Source organism: Erpetoichthys calabaricus, chromosome 17 (assembly GCF_900747795.2).
Source record: "Erpetoichthys calabaricus chromosome 17, fErpCal1.3, whole genome shotgun sequence".
Classification (NCBI taxonomy): Eukaryota; Metazoa; Chordata; class Cladistia; order Polypteriformes; family Polypteridae; genus Erpetoichthys; species Erpetoichthys calabaricus.
The window spans coordinates 87382182-87401467 of record NC_041410.2 but is presented as its reverse complement, the minus strand read 5'-3'; the positions used below and the strand labels follow the sequence as shown (position 1 = coordinate 87401467).

General features: G+C 38.8%; 1 protein-coding gene across 3 annotated transcripts in view; it reads right to left on the bottom strand.

Annotated features, from left to right (window-relative positions):
* Positions 1–19286, bottom strand: part of pde8a (phosphodiesterase 8A) — a 324022-nt gene that overhangs the window by 86823 nt on the left and 217913 nt on the right. For all 3 annotated transcript variants that reach the window (XM_051920426.1, XM_028823660.2, XM_051920427.1), the window contains one exon: positions 16595–16651. In XM_051920426.1, coding sequence (XP_051776386.1) covers positions 16595–16651 — 57 coding nt within the window. The remainder of the gene's footprint in view (positions 1–16594; positions 16652–19286) is intronic.

Here is a 19286-nt window from a genome sequence, read left to right as displayed (position 1 = left end):
TGATCTAATATCCTTAATTTGTTTTTTATTCAAGTGGAATAAACAAGCTGCATACTGTAGACAGACAGATTGGTATAGGGTGGCTTAACGTTGACCTTTACAGATCTGCTGGGGTGCATTTGTGTGTTCATTTCTTCCTCTTAGTTATCCAGCATATACTCCGGTAGTGCAAACAAGCTGCCAGCTTTCTTCATCTGCATGGGTGCCTTTGTCAATGTGTATATGTATATTTTAATCAACTATTTATCTCAAAATACTACTTATGCAAAAATTTTGCAAATCAACAGGCCTGTCCCATGACGTAAATGGAGCAGACTGCAAAAATACCAGTTAAACACTTTCTATGGCAGTTATTGTTGGATGTAGGTTGAATGGTTTTTGAAAGATATGGAGATAAGTAGTGAACCTAAAACAGTATGCCTGTAACGAGACAAACATGATGCAATTTGTTTAAAGAAGACGGGTCTATTTTTTTTCCCCATAAGTTATTGTATACACAGGTGTCATTGCTCAGGACAGATATCTTGGAATCCACCACTTCTAAAATGTTTAATCTTTTGCTAGGATGTAGTCTTCCAGGAGCTCTACACAACACAAAAGAATGCATCATTTTACAATGAAAAATGTATTTTTAAGACATGAAAATCTATTTCAGTTATCCACAGATATACACACATACAGACACAATGCTAAAACCAACTTTTTTCGATGTTTTGAACATCATAGACTCAGAATGCGAGTTTAACTTGATAGCAAGTTTTTGTACCCATTATCAAACTTCCATTTACATAGAAGTAAAAATAAATCTAACCTAAGATGGCAGATAAATAGTTTTTTATGTACACAACAGTCTAAGAAGGATGCTATACGGGCCAACTGTGTCACGGTTCTTATTCTTGATTTATGGTTTTTTTCCTTGTGGTTATTTTTTTTTATCCATTTCCATATGTTTATAATTTTGTTTGAAATGATACATTATTATTTCTGTTTACTTACGGTCACTGACATTTTGCATCGTGGTAGCTGTTTTACGTCAGATGTTGCCACAGAGAGGGGTCCTGGAAGTTATGGAAATTACGTCATTGGTGCGATGGAACTGTAATTATCTGAATTTGACGGATTATGACACAAACCTTTGGGCATTTATTTTCAGTATTACCTTTTATAGTCTTCTCAGCTTTTGACTTTTTGCTTTAGTATTTCAAATATGGTTTCTTTGACACTCACTCTATTAGTCTTCTGGTTTTGATACCTCGCTTGTTCAAACAACTCCTTATACAATCACATCTGGATGTAATCTGGTGCTGTTCTTATCAAACTGGAAGTAGTGTAGCACTGTGTAATTCCAAAAGTAAAAAGTGTCTGTAGCTGTTGAACACAACACTGCTTTTTAGCTAAAACGGTTCAGAAATGTGAAAAAATGGAGTGTGTGTGATTTCTATGATTGCATTACATGTACAACTGTAACTTTAGTACTCTGGAAGATAACAGCAAATAAACCAATCCCTTGAGGATAAAAGGTTGTCATGTATGTAAAGATGGTATGAAGTAAATGGCAAAGCTGGACCTTTTAAAAAAATTTATTAGATTATTTAAAAAACAATGTGAATATGCACTTTTGTAATTCTCTATACTAGTAGTCTCAAGACATAAGCCAACAAACAGGAATATTATCCACTTTAACATGGACAAATTCTGGAATTGTTTAGGTTCATGTTTCTTCTGGTGCCCCACTGGCCACAATTGAAATTTGCCCAAAATGTGCAGTATTTAAAATTTTATAAATACAGCATCATTAAACAAGACAAATTTTAGGGTCAAACAAATGTGTAACATATTTGATAACAAAAATCACTTTAACATCAAAAATACCAAAGTTATTCTTCAAGTACCTGCAGGCGATTAGAATAATAGACACCAGAGGGAGCTACTCTACATATTGTGATAGGTTGCCGTTTTTTTCTTTATTTTATTGCTATGTGTGATAGATGGATAGAGAAGGCATTATGTGAGATTATAATATACTGTAGAGAGTGAGAGCGAGAGAGAGAGAGAGAGAGAGAGAAGGGCATTTTATGAGATCAATAGAGGCATTATATAAAGAAAAGGTACTATATTATCTAGATAGGATGGCACTATATTTTGTAGATTCTGTCTATGTAATATAGTGCCTTTCACTCTATCCATCATAGATTATCTACAGTATCTGTCTACTGAATAAAGTGCCTTTCAGTCTAATATAGTGCCTTTCACTCTAGCTATCTCTCTAATGCTAGGCATACATAAAAAGGGCTGTCTCAGTTACACACATTGCTCTGCCATGTAATTACTGCTGCTATAAATATTCCCTCCTGTAATACCTTTCCTACACAGTTAAATGCCAACTATTTGGGCAACAGTCCAAAATACGTGAGGTACACATCCATGAGTCATTTGGCAGGGTACTGGCAAGAATAGATACTCTTAGATAATCACAGTTTTATTTATTTATCTGACCTGCCTTATCCAGTGCTGCTGTCATGCCTGCAATACATAAACAAAACAAGCCGATACTAATTTATATAGTGCCTTGCTTCAATGAGCACCATCCCACAGCAATTTTCAAGAGTACAACTAATTCCTTTTTTTTCTTTCTTCTTTTCTCACAACTAAAGGACTGAGTTGCTAGAGGTTTCATAAACGAGTAAGTGGGTAGAAGTCCAGTTCTTCTGCCACTAGGGTACAGCGCCTGTCACAGCTAAAGTTTTCTATGGCCCACTTGCAAAGCCTGTAAATCTGCATTTGTTTGCAGAAGAACATTAGGTGTTCTTCTTTCTGATCTCTCACTATGTCTGCCGTACAGCTATTCCACACAGACACGGATTATGCAAGCCACATGTTGACTTGTCTTTTAGAATATCACTGACTATATCTCTTTTCTCTGAACACATTTTATGGGGAGGAGTAGAGCTGGAGAATTACAGTAACAACTGGTGAAGACAAGAATTGACCCATGATGGCTGCCAGTGCATTGCAAGCCACAGTCACTCGCACAAGGCTGGTTATCCTAGCCACCTGTCTTTGAACTGTTGGGTGAAACCAGAGTCTCTGAGGACAGCATACAAACCTCAGACAGAATTCCCCCCTCCTGGGAAATGATGCAAAGTTCCCTTGCAGTGAAGTGGCAAAGCTACCTCTAATATCAGACATCAGTATTTATCATCCCCTGTGTACCAGTGCTGTTTTATTTTAACTTCTCATCAAGTGCCTCGTAAGAATGGAATTGTTTTAAGACTAGAGGCAGAGAGGGATCGTGAGAAGGCCTGCTGTGCTGGACAGTGAAAATGAGGGTTATAGTAGAGGCACAAGGCAGTGGGCTTGCTTGGCCAGACTTGCGTACTTGAGGTTTAATTGATGCCAGATTGCCCTTTGCTGTGAACCAGCCTATAAATGGAAAAGCACACATCACTTTTATGCTGGCTGAGAAACTAAGCAAGAATATGCATGTTCTCTACCCACGCCTGCTGATGAACTAACACCACCCAGCCAAAAGTGTTATATTTTCTGTAGCTTCATACATGTCTAAAAAGGCCTCCTATTCAAAACTTATAAAGCCCAAGCTTACAGTAAGAACGTTGGTCAGATTCATAAGAGGCAACGCACAGGACAGAGGAGAAGCACAGCTAATGCAGCGCACTTTTACTTCTGCCTCTGGCATGTCTAACCAATGGCGGCTTTATCATAAGAGCCCTGAGACTGTGTGGCACTAACAGACCTTCTACTGTGTGAGCTCTTTGATGAGAACGAAAACAAACAAGGCCAACTGTGACTTGGTACAACTTTGCAACCCAGTCACACGCAGGGCTCCTTTTTTATGTTGCATTTCTAATGAAAAAACTGTTCTGTTTATTCAAAATGAGCCATTTCTGGGGGCATGACATAAAACATGTTTGTAACATAAGAGTCTCTCTAGCTTTCTTCTTAGTGTTAGAGGAAGGCTAAATCTCTTCGTTTTTTTAGGACCTACATTTTTTGCAACATATTCTGACCTTGAATTTTTGTTAGGGTTTCATATTTGTTTCTTTCAGATCCTTTTGCTTGGAATATTTTTTGACCAATGCCCATTTTTGACTCTGCTTCGCTACTCCCTCAATTTATTTCCAATTTCCAAATCACTTCTCTTTTCTCTCCACAGTCGCTCCTAAGGCAGTGTTATTTCTTCTCAAGGATTCTTCTACCACCTCTATGCCGATGAGACACCGCTCTTTCTCTCATTTGCCTCTGATAACCCACAGGTTTCAGTCCAGATCTCACAGCTGTCTTTCTGCTATCTCATCTTGGAATGAAGATCATCATCTTGAAACTTGGCCTTTCAAAGTCTGATGCCCTATACCTCCCCTCTGGTACTCCTTCCTCAGATTTATCCCTACGAGTTCCTCTTGAAGATTTCACCCTTTCACCATCAGTCACAGTTAGGAATATTAATGCAACTCTGGACTCCTCACTTTCATATAACATACTTTCATATACAAATACATCTTCAGTGATCTAACCCTGTTGTTTTGTTTCTTCACAATATTCAAAGAATTCGACCCTTCCTCAGTAATTATGCAAGGCACTGGTTGTATCTAGGCTTGACTATTGCAACTGTCTTCCTGGCAGGACTTCCTTCAGCTGCTATCTGACCTTTCCAGCTCCTCCAGAATGCAGCTGCTTGACTGGTGTTCTCTGTTCCTCATTTCACTCCTGCTACTCCTCTGCTTTTGTCTTTTCAATGGCTTCCTGTTGCTGCAAGAATCCAGTTCAAAACTCATCTTGACCCACAGTTCTCTGAATGGATGTGCCCCTTAGTATCTCCAATCCATGGTTTCTCCTTATGTCTCTTCAAGAAGTCTCCATTCTGCCTATCTGCTGACCATCTCTCCTCTTGCCGGATGTACCGAGATGTTCTTACTCCAAAACTGTGTAATGATCTCCCGTTGTCTATTCAGACTGCACCCAATTTACACGTTCTACATTTACGTTTTGCCATCTTTTGAAAATGCATTATTTCATTAAATATTTTGTAGCTACTTAGTTTTTCTCCTACAGGATAGCTGCTGTTATACTGACAAAGAGTTTAGGATATGGATTTGTGTCATAGTCTTGCTGCAGGTATAATCATATAGTAGTTTAACTGGCCTGTCTTTAAATTTTTAACTCGTAAAATGTAAGTATGCCTGGTACATTTCCATGGGTTATACTTGTACTAGTTTATGAGGTGGGGAAGATGCCAATGCTGGGTATTCAGGAATATATCACGTCCGCTTTGTTGAAAAATGATTTCAACCCAGCAATATACCGGTAGCCTTCATTTGTAAAAGCACTTAATTTTAAAATACACATGGAATTCATTTCTGATGACCAACTAATTGTTATGAAAGTGTTTATGGACTGGACTCTAATTTCACTGTTAACCGAGATGAGAAAGGAGTGCTTGCCTGTCAGTTAAATACATAATGGCAAAGCAAATTTTATTTGTTGTTCTCTTTAAAATTAGGACTTGGAGTTGACAACATAAAGCAAAATATATATATATATCTCTGTTAAAATCTACATTTCTCCACAATGCAGAATGCTGATATGATTTTTAGGACAATAATGCTGAGCACTGGTGCCCTGCCAAACCCACACTCTGTATTTCCTGCCAGTTCTCATTTCAGTAGACATCGACGCACCAGACCAGAATTTTTACTTATTGATAAGACTTGACTGTATATTGTCTTTCCATAATGACTGTTATTATTTTCCATTTTTCTTTCTTATTGGCCCCAACAACCTTTTACAAAACCCAGATGCTGTGGGATTCACCAGAACTGCCAATCCGACAGTCTACAATTGGGCATTCAGTACAATATTACCCCACAGCATGAAGATTTTTTTTTTTTCTCATTTGCTCAATTCAAATGGCCTCTTTTAGTTCTTTGGGGTTTAACACAATTTACTTGTTGTTTACGCTCTCTCTGAAGCCAGCACAGTGTGCATGCTGGCACACAGGGTTCAAATTATTCATGGGAAATCTCACTGAAAGCTTTTTAATAGTGTGACCGGATAGCATATTGTTACTGATTTGTATAAAGACACGGGGCTGAATTTTTCTGAAATAAAACCTTACATTGCATTTTACATTCAGTTGCACATTCTGTCACATTACTCCCCCTGGAAGAGGTCTGACTGGGACAAAGGGAACAGATCCTACCCTTATAACGGGTACTCACTATGATCTTATCTGGACATTGGCATGGCTGCTAGGGAACACTGGCTGGAAAAAATAAAAAACGGACTTCTGGAAACTAAAGAGATAAGCTCATCAGTGGCCAAAGACTCTATGGACCCACACTGCCACCAGCAGAGTGAACTTCTGGTGTACAGCCATACAAGTTCTGGAGTGACCCAGAAGTACTTCTCCACAGAGTAGGTGTTACATGTGAAGTGCTCCTGGGTCAGGCCTTAAAATGGCTTCCAGCTGCACTTCCAGATGAGCTTGGAGCTAGGAGAGCAGAGGCAATGTCTCACCTAGCAAGGAAGAGGAGGAAAGGCCAAAGTAATGGGTTAAGGGTGGAGGTAAGAAGGAGTGAAATGAATTATACCTCACTAGGGGCAAAGCATTTGCCTTCAGTATGTTTATTTCACTGTGTTTGCTTTGTTTCTGTTATTCCATTCCTGGACATATTACTTCACTTATATTAATGGGTGATAAACTGGTTTGATGGACCAAATTTGTTTTCCAACGTTAATAATGAAAAAAAAAAGATATAATGCTAAAAATGCTTGAAAAACTTGCAAACACTTAAAAAAAAAAAAACATGGACATAAAGTGTGAAAGCAAAAGGAAAATTGATATAGTGTCTTAAAGTAATGTCTTTTTGAGTGGACTTGTATGTGAACTGTGTGTGATAAGTGAGTCTACCCCTGTAAAGGAATGCCACAGAGTGTGTGCAGTTCACTCCGATTGGTAAGTCAATACAAACAGGAAGGGGAAGACCGGAGACTAACTGCAGACCTCGCTCTGGGATTCAGGAGCTCCCTGGACAACCAATAGGACTGAATGTTTATGTTATATGATTTATGCAGCAAAAAGTCTGAGAAGATCTGGCTGTGGCTGGCAGTGCCATGCAACATACCTACTCCAAGACATGCCTACTTGGTAGTTGTCATTACTCCTAAGAAAGATAACACATCCCTGCGCTATGAGTAAGATTAGGGCTGTGGGAGGTTATTAGAATGACATGTGAGGTACATCTTGAAGTGGGCAGGTTCAGAAACATGTAAATGACTGGGCGTATCGTACAAGATGACAGTCATGTAATGTAAAGGCCACTAAATGTTACTGCATGTATGTCATTTGATTGGCTCTTCAATGGAATGCAAATGTGGAGGTCTTTGGCTTGACTCTATTGGTTTGCTTGGCAGCCTTTGTGTGAGTGAGTGAGTGAGTGAGTGAGTGAGTGAGTGAGTGAGTGAGTGAGTGAGTGAGTGAGAGAGAGAGAGAGAGGAGCTGTACTTTTATTGGTTCAAGAGAGGTGAACACCTGCAGTCGAACCTATTTGAGTGTTGAAAGCATTTTGAGCCATAAGATGTGTGTATATATGTTAATTACTTTAATCATAACAAGTGTATAACTGATTCATGTAAAGTTTTAGTCTCAAATGTGCACACAGATTCACTATACCAAAACCATGAGAATTTTCAGTTATACTGAGAGACAGATTTTAGGTCATACCATCCACTCCAGCTTCCTCAGTAAACTCCTTTTTGTATAACTCTAAGAATCTAAATGTTATTCTGGATATGGTACCAACACAAAAGCAACTCCAAGTAGTTGCAATCTACTCCCTTATTGGGTAGTAAGGATGGATGTCTGGCACCACATGTGTCACTTATGGTCTCTAGAGGGTGCTATTTAGCCACTCTTAGATGTTGGCTGTGAGGAAAAAATAAAAAATAATAATACATAAAAGGAATTTCTACTCCTTAATGCAAGAGTATTTTACTGGGTCAGTAAGTATGTTCGGTACCCCTGCATCAATCAGATAGAACACACACTCTGAGCGCTAGCTTACTACTGGTTGGCGTACATTATTCACGTTTCATCTTGTATTATGTCTCAGCGTATTACTGCACATCAAGTGAGCTCTGTCCGAGCAAATGAATTATACATGTGCATGCACTACAGTGAACATTAGCACAGAAAAATGAATTTGCGTAAAGTCAATGTGGCTTCTGCCAGCAATGAGCGTAGCTCACAACAGTCAATTTGTAGTTAAGACTAATCACACCACAGCATTAAATTCTGGAAGAAGCCATAGTTCTTCCAAAATAATGTCTCTGTTAATCTGTGTCCCCTGGGTAATTCTTTGGACTTGGCTGACACCGCTGTACAACACAACAAAGTACATTCGGGAATCAGCATGCTGGGGGCTTGACTAATAATTGTGTGTGAGCAAAGTGTATTAAAAAATAAGGGCAGGCCGCCCCTTGTAATGGTGTGCTCCGTGAAAGATGCTCTGTCAATTGTATAATAAATCACTGTGCTGTATGTGTGGGTGGGGTCCATCCAAGCAATCTGATTGGTCAGTTTGACTTTGGTGACGCGATTGGCAGTGGAAGTATTGGGCAAAAGAGGTTGATCCACATGAAGAGGAGTTGAGGTGCAGGAGGGACGTTGTGTCGCCTTCAAAGATTACAAATGATGTTTTCACGTTGGATAATGGGAGCCCATCAACCATTGGTGGTAGTCAAAAAGCAGACATGAGGTGAACAAGAGTGAGCGCTGGGCAAGACAGGTTAAGACACACGAGGATAGTAAAGAAAGGTGTACGCAGAACGTTGAAGGTACACGTAGGGCAAGAGGGTCACATATTTTAAAATGTCTTCTATTACCTGGTCTTTGACAGGTAATGTGTCGAGTAAAATATGATTATTTGATTACTAAATTGCAGCGGCAACTTCTAACAATTTCTGTGTTCATCTGAAATAAAGCTGTGTCTTCAAATAGCCCAGACAATGCGAGTGACCAAATGCTGCAGTAGTTGTTCAGAGGCACTAAGCTGATGGGCAGCTTCCTCATTTTAGACCTTTTACTGTGTGCAAACAAATCATGTTTTCTTGTTATTTCCATATTGTGTAAGCACTATCACATTCATTTTTTCCAGTTGTTAGTCTGGGGAACATTCATTTTCTTTTTTTTTTAGTTCATTTCCAAAGAACTCGCACGGATTTCACATTGTGTATAATAATGACGCACGGTGCACATTGCTGCTCATTGGTCATTTCCACATATTCATTTTCACTTGTCTAAATAAAGAATTTAAAAACTGCTACTAACTCACATCATCAGCAGAAGGTTGGCCCAACTACAGTAGACAAATGCACAGACTGAAGTAAACAAATCAGCCATGATATTAGTAGTAAAATATTGCAGGCCAAAATTTATGACATGGAATTAAACAGAAGAGTTGGACCGTGGAAAAAAAACCAAATACATTCTCCTTTCCCAATTCCTCAATTGTGCTGGGCCTTAAACACAATACAAAATCACTGTTTGTGACAAATGAAAATCTCTTTAAATGAATTTACTGCACTAATGACTGTGTCAAGTTCTTATGACAAATGATGGGCATGCAGAGACGGCAGTTTGCATTTGAAGCAGCACTCACTTGGTGTTCCTCATGTAACCCACGGCACCGCCAGTGTTCCAGACAAAACTGGAGGTACTTTTGAGGAGACACTTGAGAGGACTTTTGGCAAGGGGGCCACTGAAGTGGGAGCTGGGAGGAGTCCTAGACAGGCGTTCAACCTAAAGGAGTTACAGATAACAGATATTTCTGAGAGATGGGTCTGGAGGTGAGACAAGAATGTTTATAGATATCGGGTTGAGACAGAACTGTTAATTCCGGTCTGGAAATTTAGCACAATTCTTGTTGTGTTCTTTTATTTTGCTACCTTGTGTTCTCCCTTGTTTTATCGGTCCTCATCTTATTTGTGAAACAAATCACCTTTTTTTAGTAATCAGTTCTGTATATTGTTTTCTTCTATGGAGTCCCTAAAGGAACATGAACAAAAAAAAAAAAAAAAATCTACAGTGTAGAAGTGTGTAAGTATAAAATGTCATGTGCTGGGGAAACCATCTTGTGCCACATGTGATAATATTATTTTTTGTAGTTTAACTTATGTCATTTCATGGGCACTGTATTTCTCCGGGTTTAGCAATGTATCAAGACAATCTACAACTGCTTACAATATACTCTTTAGGGTTTCACACGAAAAAGTAGCCCACAAACTACAGATTACACGCTTCATGACACACCATCTTGTTGTGATAATTCCTGCCCTGACATACAATTGAAGTTGGACGTTTCCATACACTTGGGATGAATTCTTCAAAACTCACTTTATAACCCTCCACAGATTTTATACTAACAAACTAATCATTTGGCATATTATTTAAGACATCCACTTTGTGCAGGGCAAAAGTCATTTTTTTCCAGCAATGTTCACAGCCCTGAGTATTTCACATTTTATTAACTATATCACAATTCCAGTGGGTCACGAGTTTACATACAGTTTGTTAATATTTGGTAGCATTGCCTTTAAATTGTTTAACTTGAGCCAAACATTTTGTGTGTCCTTCCATAAGCTTCTTAAAGTTGCTGGAATTTTGTCCCATTCCTCCAGACAGGACTGGTGTAACTGGGACAGGTTTGCAGGCCTCCTTTGCTCACACACACTTTTTCAGTTCTGCCCACAAATTTTCAATCACATTGAGGTCAGGGTTTTGTCGTGGCCACTCGAATACCATGACCTTGTTGTCCTGAAGCCATTTTGCCACAACTTTGGTGGTCTGCTTGGGGTCCATATCCATTTGGAAGACCCATTTTTGACTGAGCTTCAATTTCCTTGCTAAGCTCCAGTATATCTTCATTTTCCCTCCTCATCATGCCATCTATTTTGTGAAGTGTACCAGTCCCTCCTGCAGCAAAGGACCCCCACAACATCACCATGCTTGATGGTTAAGATGGTGTTTTTTTGCTTGCAAGTCTCCCCTTTTACCTCCAAACATAACGATGGTCATTATAATCAAACAGTTTAAATCTTGGACTCATCAAACCAGAGGACACTTCTTCGGAAGGTAAGATCTTTGTTCTCATGTGTCATTGGCTTTTTATAGGGGCTTTGGAGCAGTGTTTTCTTCCTTGCCTAGCGGCCTTTCAGGTTATGTTGATATCGGAATTGTTTTACGGTGGATAGAAAGACTTGTCTACCTGTGTCCTCCAGCATCTTCGCAAGGTCCTTTGCTGTTGTTTTGGGATTCATTTGCACTTTTTGCACCAAACTCCGCTCTTTTCTAGGTGACACAATGCATCTCCTTCCTGAGTGGCATGACGGCTGTGTGATCCCATGGTGTTTGACTTGTGTATTATTGTTTGTACAGATGAACATGGAACATTCTGGCGTTTGGAAATTGTCCCCAAGGATAAATCAGATTTGTGGAGGTCCACAGTTTTTTTTCCCTGAGGTCTTGGCTTATTTCTTTTCATTTTCCCATTCTGTCAAGTTTAATGGTAGGCCTTTACATACATCCACATGTTGACTCCAATTAGGGTAATTGGCTTTCAGAAGCTAAGTGTCTAATTGCCTAAAGGCTTGACATCACCTTCTGGAATTTTTCCCAAGCTGTTTAAAGGCACAGTTAACAAACTGTATGTAAACTTGTTACCCACTGGAACTGTGATATAGTCAATAAAAAGTGAAAATACTCTGAGGAAGGATTGTTTTTGTTGGAAAAATGACTTGCCCTGCCAAATTTATAGTTTGTTAGTATAAAATCTGTGGAGGGGTTATAAAGTGAGCTTTAAAGAATTCACCCTAAGTGTATGTACAGTGGTGCATGAAAGTTAGTGAACCCTTCAAAATTTTCCATATTCCTGAATAAATATGACTTAAAACATCATCAGATTTTTACATAAGTTCCAACAGTAGATACAGAAAGCCCAGCTAAACCAGTGAGACAAAAATGCCATACTTGGTCATTTATTTATTGAAGAAAATCACCCATTTCTCACAGATCTAGCAGTCCACCAGTTTTTAACAAAATGCTGAATTGTATTTCACAGGATCACTTACTACTTGATATGTCTACTGGAAGTAGCCTGTACAAACATCATTGTTATTCATTAAAGTAATGTGCATTACATAGTCAGATTACTTTTTAAAATTATGAATACCATAATGCAATACTTATTTTCTTTAAGTAAAAATGCCTGCATTACTCAAAAAAAAAGAAAAAGTGTTACTATGGAAGATTATTCTCGGAACTCCTGGATTATTTCTCAGAAGCATTGCCTGTTTTCACAGAAACTTTGCTTGCTGTTGTAAGAGTAACATTACTAAGGGAGGTGACCAAGAACTTAGTGGATGCTCTTAACAGAGCTTCAAAATTCCTCCACTAAGATGGGGGAACCTGTTGTAAGTAGGACCATCTCAGCTGCACTCTGTCAATCAGGTGCCACTTGCAGTTTGCCAAAAACAGAATTTATAGTGCTGTGACAGCAGAAAGAAAGATTTTCTGGTCTGATGAGAAAAAAATGTAACTCTTTGGGCACTATGTTTGGTGAAGACCTGGCACAGCTCATCATCTGCCTAACACCATTCCTACGGCAAAGCATGGCGGTGGTAACAACATGCTATGGAGGTGCTCCTCAGCACCAGGGACAGGGAGATGGGTTAGTACTGAAGGAAGAATGAATGTGGCTAAATCCAGAGAGGTCCTTGAAGACAACCTGCTTCAGAGTGAACACCACCTCAGACTTGGGTGATCATTCACCTTTCAGCATGACAATGACTGTGAATCAGTGATCTCTGATGGTCCTTGAGTGGCTCGGCTAAAGCCCAGACATAACACCCTGTGGAAAGACCTGAGCATGGCAGTTTACAGACTCTTCCCATCTAATCTAACTGAGCTTGAGAGGATCTGCCAGGAAAACTGGGATAAACTGCACAAGTGCAAAACTTTTAGAGACTTGTCAGAGAAGACTTGAAGATGCCAAAGGGCCTTCTACAAAGTACTGCATTAAGGGTCTGAGTACCTATATGAATGAGAGATTTTAGTTTTTGATTTTTAATGCATTTGCTGACCCTTCTGAACACTCTCACTATGTAATTATTGAGTTTAAACTGATTGATAAATTTAAAATCAAGTGTACAATACAATAAGGTGTGCAGAAAGTCAAGGGGTCAGAATACTTTCTGAATCCACTCTATACAGACATAAAAATACATTACACACATCACATGATCACAGTTTGGTATAAAGACAGGACTGGATTGGCCAAGGGTGTATTATGAAAGTATTGAGGAGGAAACCGTACAATGATAATTAGGGCAAAGATATAAAGCAAGACCCACCAAAAATGCTAAGGGAATTTGAGATCCAGATTTCTAAAGAAACCAACTCTGTTAATTGTAAAAGTCGGGTGCTAGTTTAAATACTGATATTTGTTGAGGTTTGGGACGTCAATAAAGTCATCCCACATTGGGCTGAAAACCCTGCTTAATGAGTTCATGCTTTTGCTGGTAGAATGCCCCTGCTTTAGGCACAATATACAGGGTGGTACTAATGCCCCACTCTAACAAGTAACTATGAAAAAGAGTAACCTATAGAACAGTTACATCCTGACAAAAGTCAATCCCTGGCTATTTTCCTCTATTTAATAACCAACAACAATTGCAGTGCATTTAACATATCAAAGATTCAGAGAGGTTAATCACAGATTGGAATATCATCACATAATATAGGGGTAAAATGCAGCTTTAAAGAGAAAAGTTCTTTTACACATATTCTCAAAGCTACTGTAGTAGGTCATCCAGACTTGTGTCACTCAGAAACATAATAAAACACACAGTGGGCCCAAGGGGGAAAGAAAGCGGTTGTGAGCTGTAGATGTGACATTATGAAAACAGGAAAGAGGAAACAGAGTATTCACTTTTCCTCCTGACGCAGAGCCATCTTGGAAACAGGTATACATAATAACTGGAGTCGCTTGCATTTGGTGTGGCTTTTAAATATCAATTCTGTAACCACTGAAAATGAGTTTAAAAAAAAAAAAAAAAAATGACCGTCCATAAAATGCATATTCCTCCAAACTACTAAGTCCAACTGAGGGCACCAGACTGGTCGGAACCTACCCTGGGCAGGGGAGCAGCTTACTACAAATCGGTCATGCAGAAGAAAAAAACTTGTAGAAGTTGAGCTAAAACATAAAATCTACGAAGGGAGAACCATGAAAAAGCAGTGGGGTATTTCTAGCTACTAGAAATGCAACTCAGATACCCCAAGTACTACAGTTGGGACAGCCGTGCTACAGTGTCTCGTTACACTAGCTAACTGGCCGCTCCGGAGCAGAAAAGTGTAGCAAATAAAACCACTTGTCATCCCAACAGATATTTGTGCCTCCTCTTCATATAAAACTCTAACTGATGAAAATTTTAGAAAAAAAAATTCCAGTTTTGGGAATTGGTTTTGATCTTGGGAGGACCTGGTGGTCAGCATCTTTCCTAGTCATTCTCATTTCTGAATATGACTGTTAAAAAATATTTAGTAAACAAAAATCTGTTAACTGACTCTTTGATGAAGTAACTAGAAACAAGAAACATTAAAAATGTTTACTAAGTCCCCAAATGGGCCTTAATTTTATACCATTTTCTAATTCAAAATTTCCTCATTCAGTTACTAATTTTTCTATAATTCTAAAAACTGTACTTTCTACCAGTGTAAACCTCAAACTGAGGGAAGCTCATCTGCCACATAAATCACATGCTGTGATATCAGTGCACTAAATACAACACAATGGTGACACTCGGGGAAATCTCACACATCACACTTTTTTTTTTTCCGCAAAAATAAAAAAAAAATCTTTCATCTTTCATGCTGTGGATAATTAAACTGTCCCACTGACAAGGAAACCACCATTGCTGATATGATGGCTTGATAAGTGAGATGTCTCATCGTGTTTAGATAAAGGTAGATAACACTTGAGGAAGTACAGTAAAGGCAGGGAGCAAATGTTTACTATACAAAGGCCAACAAACAGCAGTCAGCAGGTCTATTGATTCTTATGCACATTTGAAGTTGGCATAAAAGAACCTGCAGCCCTCAATGACTGTGAGGCTTTTATATGGCAGTTGTTTAAAAAGAATAACGATAAAACAAAATGCATGATATTTTTGAAAGTGTTAATCACATGGATTTGTTATGGAACTTGGGTATGCAGCAGCTAAGCACGCAATGTGGCAGACGTCTAGAGTGTAGCCGATGACTGGAAATGTTGTACGGCATGGAGATGGACTTTCAGTCATCTAATCTCCTCTGTAAATGTTTTATATTAGTTTTTAATTTTCTACTATTTTCACCCGTAAATTCATCTTTACTTTGGTTTTATGATGTTTTGCCCACATGTTTTAGTTTTTTATTATTGGTGACTTACCTCAATTAGTTTTTATTTTTGAGAGAATAGTTTCATAATAATAATTGTTTTAGCGATATGAAAATGAAAAATGAATCACAAACACTTTTAAATAATTGCAAAAGAAACAAAACAAACTTCAGAACTGACTAAATAAACCTCAAACATATAAGGAAGTGGAACATTTGAAAAACTGTGGCAATATCACCCCTAATCATGACAATAGTGGTTAAAGTATGGCTTTACCCAGATTTCGTTTTTGGGTCCAGGCACTGCAGATGTGGAACTGGGTATGCAGGGCAAGGGGCTGGGGGGTTAGAGTCAGATATGAGCAGATGCTACTGGGAGGCAGCATTTACCCCACTCCTGACCAACTGATTTAAGTGACATGACTTAATCTTGTAACCTCGCAAACATTCGTTATGGTGAAGAAGCAAGTATCAGAATAGTAATTTGTACCATGAGCAACAATTTGAAAGGTGCATGAAAGCAGACACTGAGGAGTTGCTAGAATTCTACATCCAGGTACAATAATACAGAGAAATTATATAAGAAATGACACAACTAACTGTTGTTTCTTAGGAGACTGTGTTCTTTTAATGTGGCTGGTGACATCCTTCACATGCTCTGTAACTCTGCATGAATTCCATTGACATCCTCTTTCCTTGTTCATTTCTCTCTGCTTTTCATTTTTCTTCTTTGTTTGCACACCCAGCCCCCAGTACACTACTAAACCTTACTCACAAAAAGCTCTTTTCCTTTCCCTTTTTTAGTTATTTATTATCATTTAAATGGATGGAACAACAGACATGGCCTTATTTCTTTAGGAAGAGGCCCATCAAATGTGGTTTTATTTGAGTGTTTTTTTGGTTTTTTTTCTTTTTCTCTTGCCCTAAAGGATTTGTGCTCTGACACAGCATCAAGCACATTAACATGCTACACAACAGTCAGCAAGAATGTGTATGAGCTCAGTTCTCACAGCGCAGTACATATCTACACAGGACTTGTCATAGTGACTGCTCATTGTCAGTTACTGCAGCAATAAATGATGTAAATATGACATAAACATCACTCAGCTGTCTTTTGTGTGGTTATGATATCTGAACTCATACCTGAAGTTGATCTTCATGGAGCTTCATTGGTCCAAACTGCACTTCTGTATTTGCTGCCTGGAAAAAAAAAAAGTTCATGTTATATAGCACCTTTCTATAAAGATAATTATCCTGAGGTACTTTACAAGTACAGAGAAAATTATTTACTGATATTTATTATGAGTCAGTGGTGAAAAATGAATTAACATACAACTTTGTAGGTCACACTGGCCGAACAAGAAAATGGAGAAGGAAATTAAGAATCCACCTTCTGAATAAATACATATATACAGTAGAACCCCAATTATCTAAGGCAGGGGTCTCCAATCACAGTCCTGAAGGGCTGCAGGTTTTTGTTCTAACCCGGTTGCTTAATTAGAAAGCAATTCTGCCAATAATTTAATTTCATGGCTTGTTAGTGCTTTATCTAACTCTGTTATGTCAGGTCATTCTCATATCCTAGACTTTCTTCCCCTATCTAAGGATATCATCCAAATGATTTAAAGGCTAAAATGGACAAGCAATTCTCAATCATTCACTTTTTTCTCTTTACTTTCCTTCCAAGTATTTAATTAAACCAAATAATGCAAGATAAATACACACTGGCGTAAATGGTAACAAGCCAAATGGAGAAATGCTGGTCTCTTTTGTCATTCGCATGTTATTGCTAATTAGGATCCATTAAAAACTGAATGAATACAGCTGTTTAAGATGAAAATAAGCAATAAGCATTCAAAATCTTAATGAGCGAGACAACTAAAGTGAAGCAGAAGTGTTACTTGAGCAATTAGTGCTTCTTATTAAGCAATTGGGTTGGAGCAAAAACCTGCAGCCACTGCGGCCCTCCAGGACTGTGATTGGAGACCCCTGATCTAAAGTAATGTGGACTGATGCTACCTTAAATACCTAAAAACTCTGATAAAATGAATGGCCACTGTAGTGGCACTGCTGAGCAGAGAAGACAAGGGCGGACACAGAGAGGGGTCAGCTGATGTCACCAGGGAAGTGCGCCACTCACAGTGGTCAGTCATAGACGGGCTCTGCTTGGCTGATGATTGATGTCTCCATTTAGCTCACACTGCAAAGCGCTTGCGTCTGAGCCAGAGACCACCAGCTTGCAGCTCATTACATGCAGCTCACCACTGTGCAAATCTTTGAAATGAGATGCGTATTAGTGCGTATTGAAAGCAATTGAGTTGGTGATGAGGGTGGGATTTACACTGTGGACGAATAGAGTGTAGTGGCAACGGTTTAAAGAGAAGATGGTGGTGGACACAGGGAGAGATCAATGGTTGGTGCACCAGTGGTAATAGACGGGCTCTGTGTGGCTCTGTCCATTCAGCTAACTCCACAAAGCACTTGCCCCTGAGCCAGAGAATGTACATTTACAGTTCCCACTGGTAGTTCACCACAACAGTTTGAAATGTATAAACAAAAAAAATCCTACATGAACAAAACAGTAGAGCATGTGTGCATGGTCAACTATGGTAACACACTAACAATAACACAGGGGGCAGGTGGGGTGAGTGAGTCACCTTGAGTACCAGCTCGGTACAGCTGAGGCTAACATGTTCAGGACAGAATTCTTGGAGAACGTATTGAATTAAAAGAAAAGTCTTGTATTACAAGTACAGGTTAACGTCCGCTAATACAGAACTTTAGTAAATCGGTGAGTGGATAATCGAGGTTCTACTTTACTAGAAAATCCACTGCACTGTGTATAAGAGAATTGGCAGGAACATTTACTCCACATATTTCCATGCAATTCTTGCTCTGTCCAATAGTGATGAACTAGGGACATCCAAATTCCCTTCAGTATTCTAATGTTTTATGTTTTGCTAAATACAAGAATCGAGCAGACCATCTATGGAGAAACTTAATAGCATTCACACAAAATCAGTCAGCTTAAACAATAATCGGGGTGGAAAACTGCTTAAACATGGAAACACTGGGACAGGGTTTGGTGTAAATAACCGATAAACTGATAACCTGTTCATGGCATGGCTGCTTGTGTGCTTTAACCGCCATGCAGTTTAGTATGCTTTTAAAGGTGGAAGTGCTTTAACACTGTGGCCTGTCAAACATTATCCCTTTTGCCTCATCACCAGAAATGCTATGGTACAGGCGCTTTTCAAAACGTAACATCACCCAAAATGCACTGCATTTACACGATTCACTTGTGTTGAAAAACTCTTGCACTACAAACGTTCTTTGGGGTACTTTGATACCTCAAAACCTACCCCAATTCCCAACCAGCCATACATAAATACTGAAAGTAGAACCAACATTCAATTTATTGATTCCCTGCTTGCGTGGAGCGTCAACAAGTCTATTTGTATGCATTAGCATTAACCTAATTCCTACACTGCAGTGTGCCAAAAAGTATCTGATAATGTGATTAAGCATGCAATATTTCAAACAAGAAGCACTCTTTACATTCAACTTGCATTTTTACTTATTATTATTACTTACTGTATATTTTGATGCCTTTATCCAAAGCAGCATACACTATTTGAGATATATTTGGTCGCATTCCTTTTGGTTTTCTATTCACACACAGGCATAGCAAGTTACTTGCTCACGATCACAGTTATCAGTAGTAGGATCTGAAGTCCAAAGCCTTAATCATTATAATTGTGACAACTAATTCATTCCATTTTTCCCCACAATAATCCTGAATGAAGTCATATTTTATACACCTGATCTGTCAAAG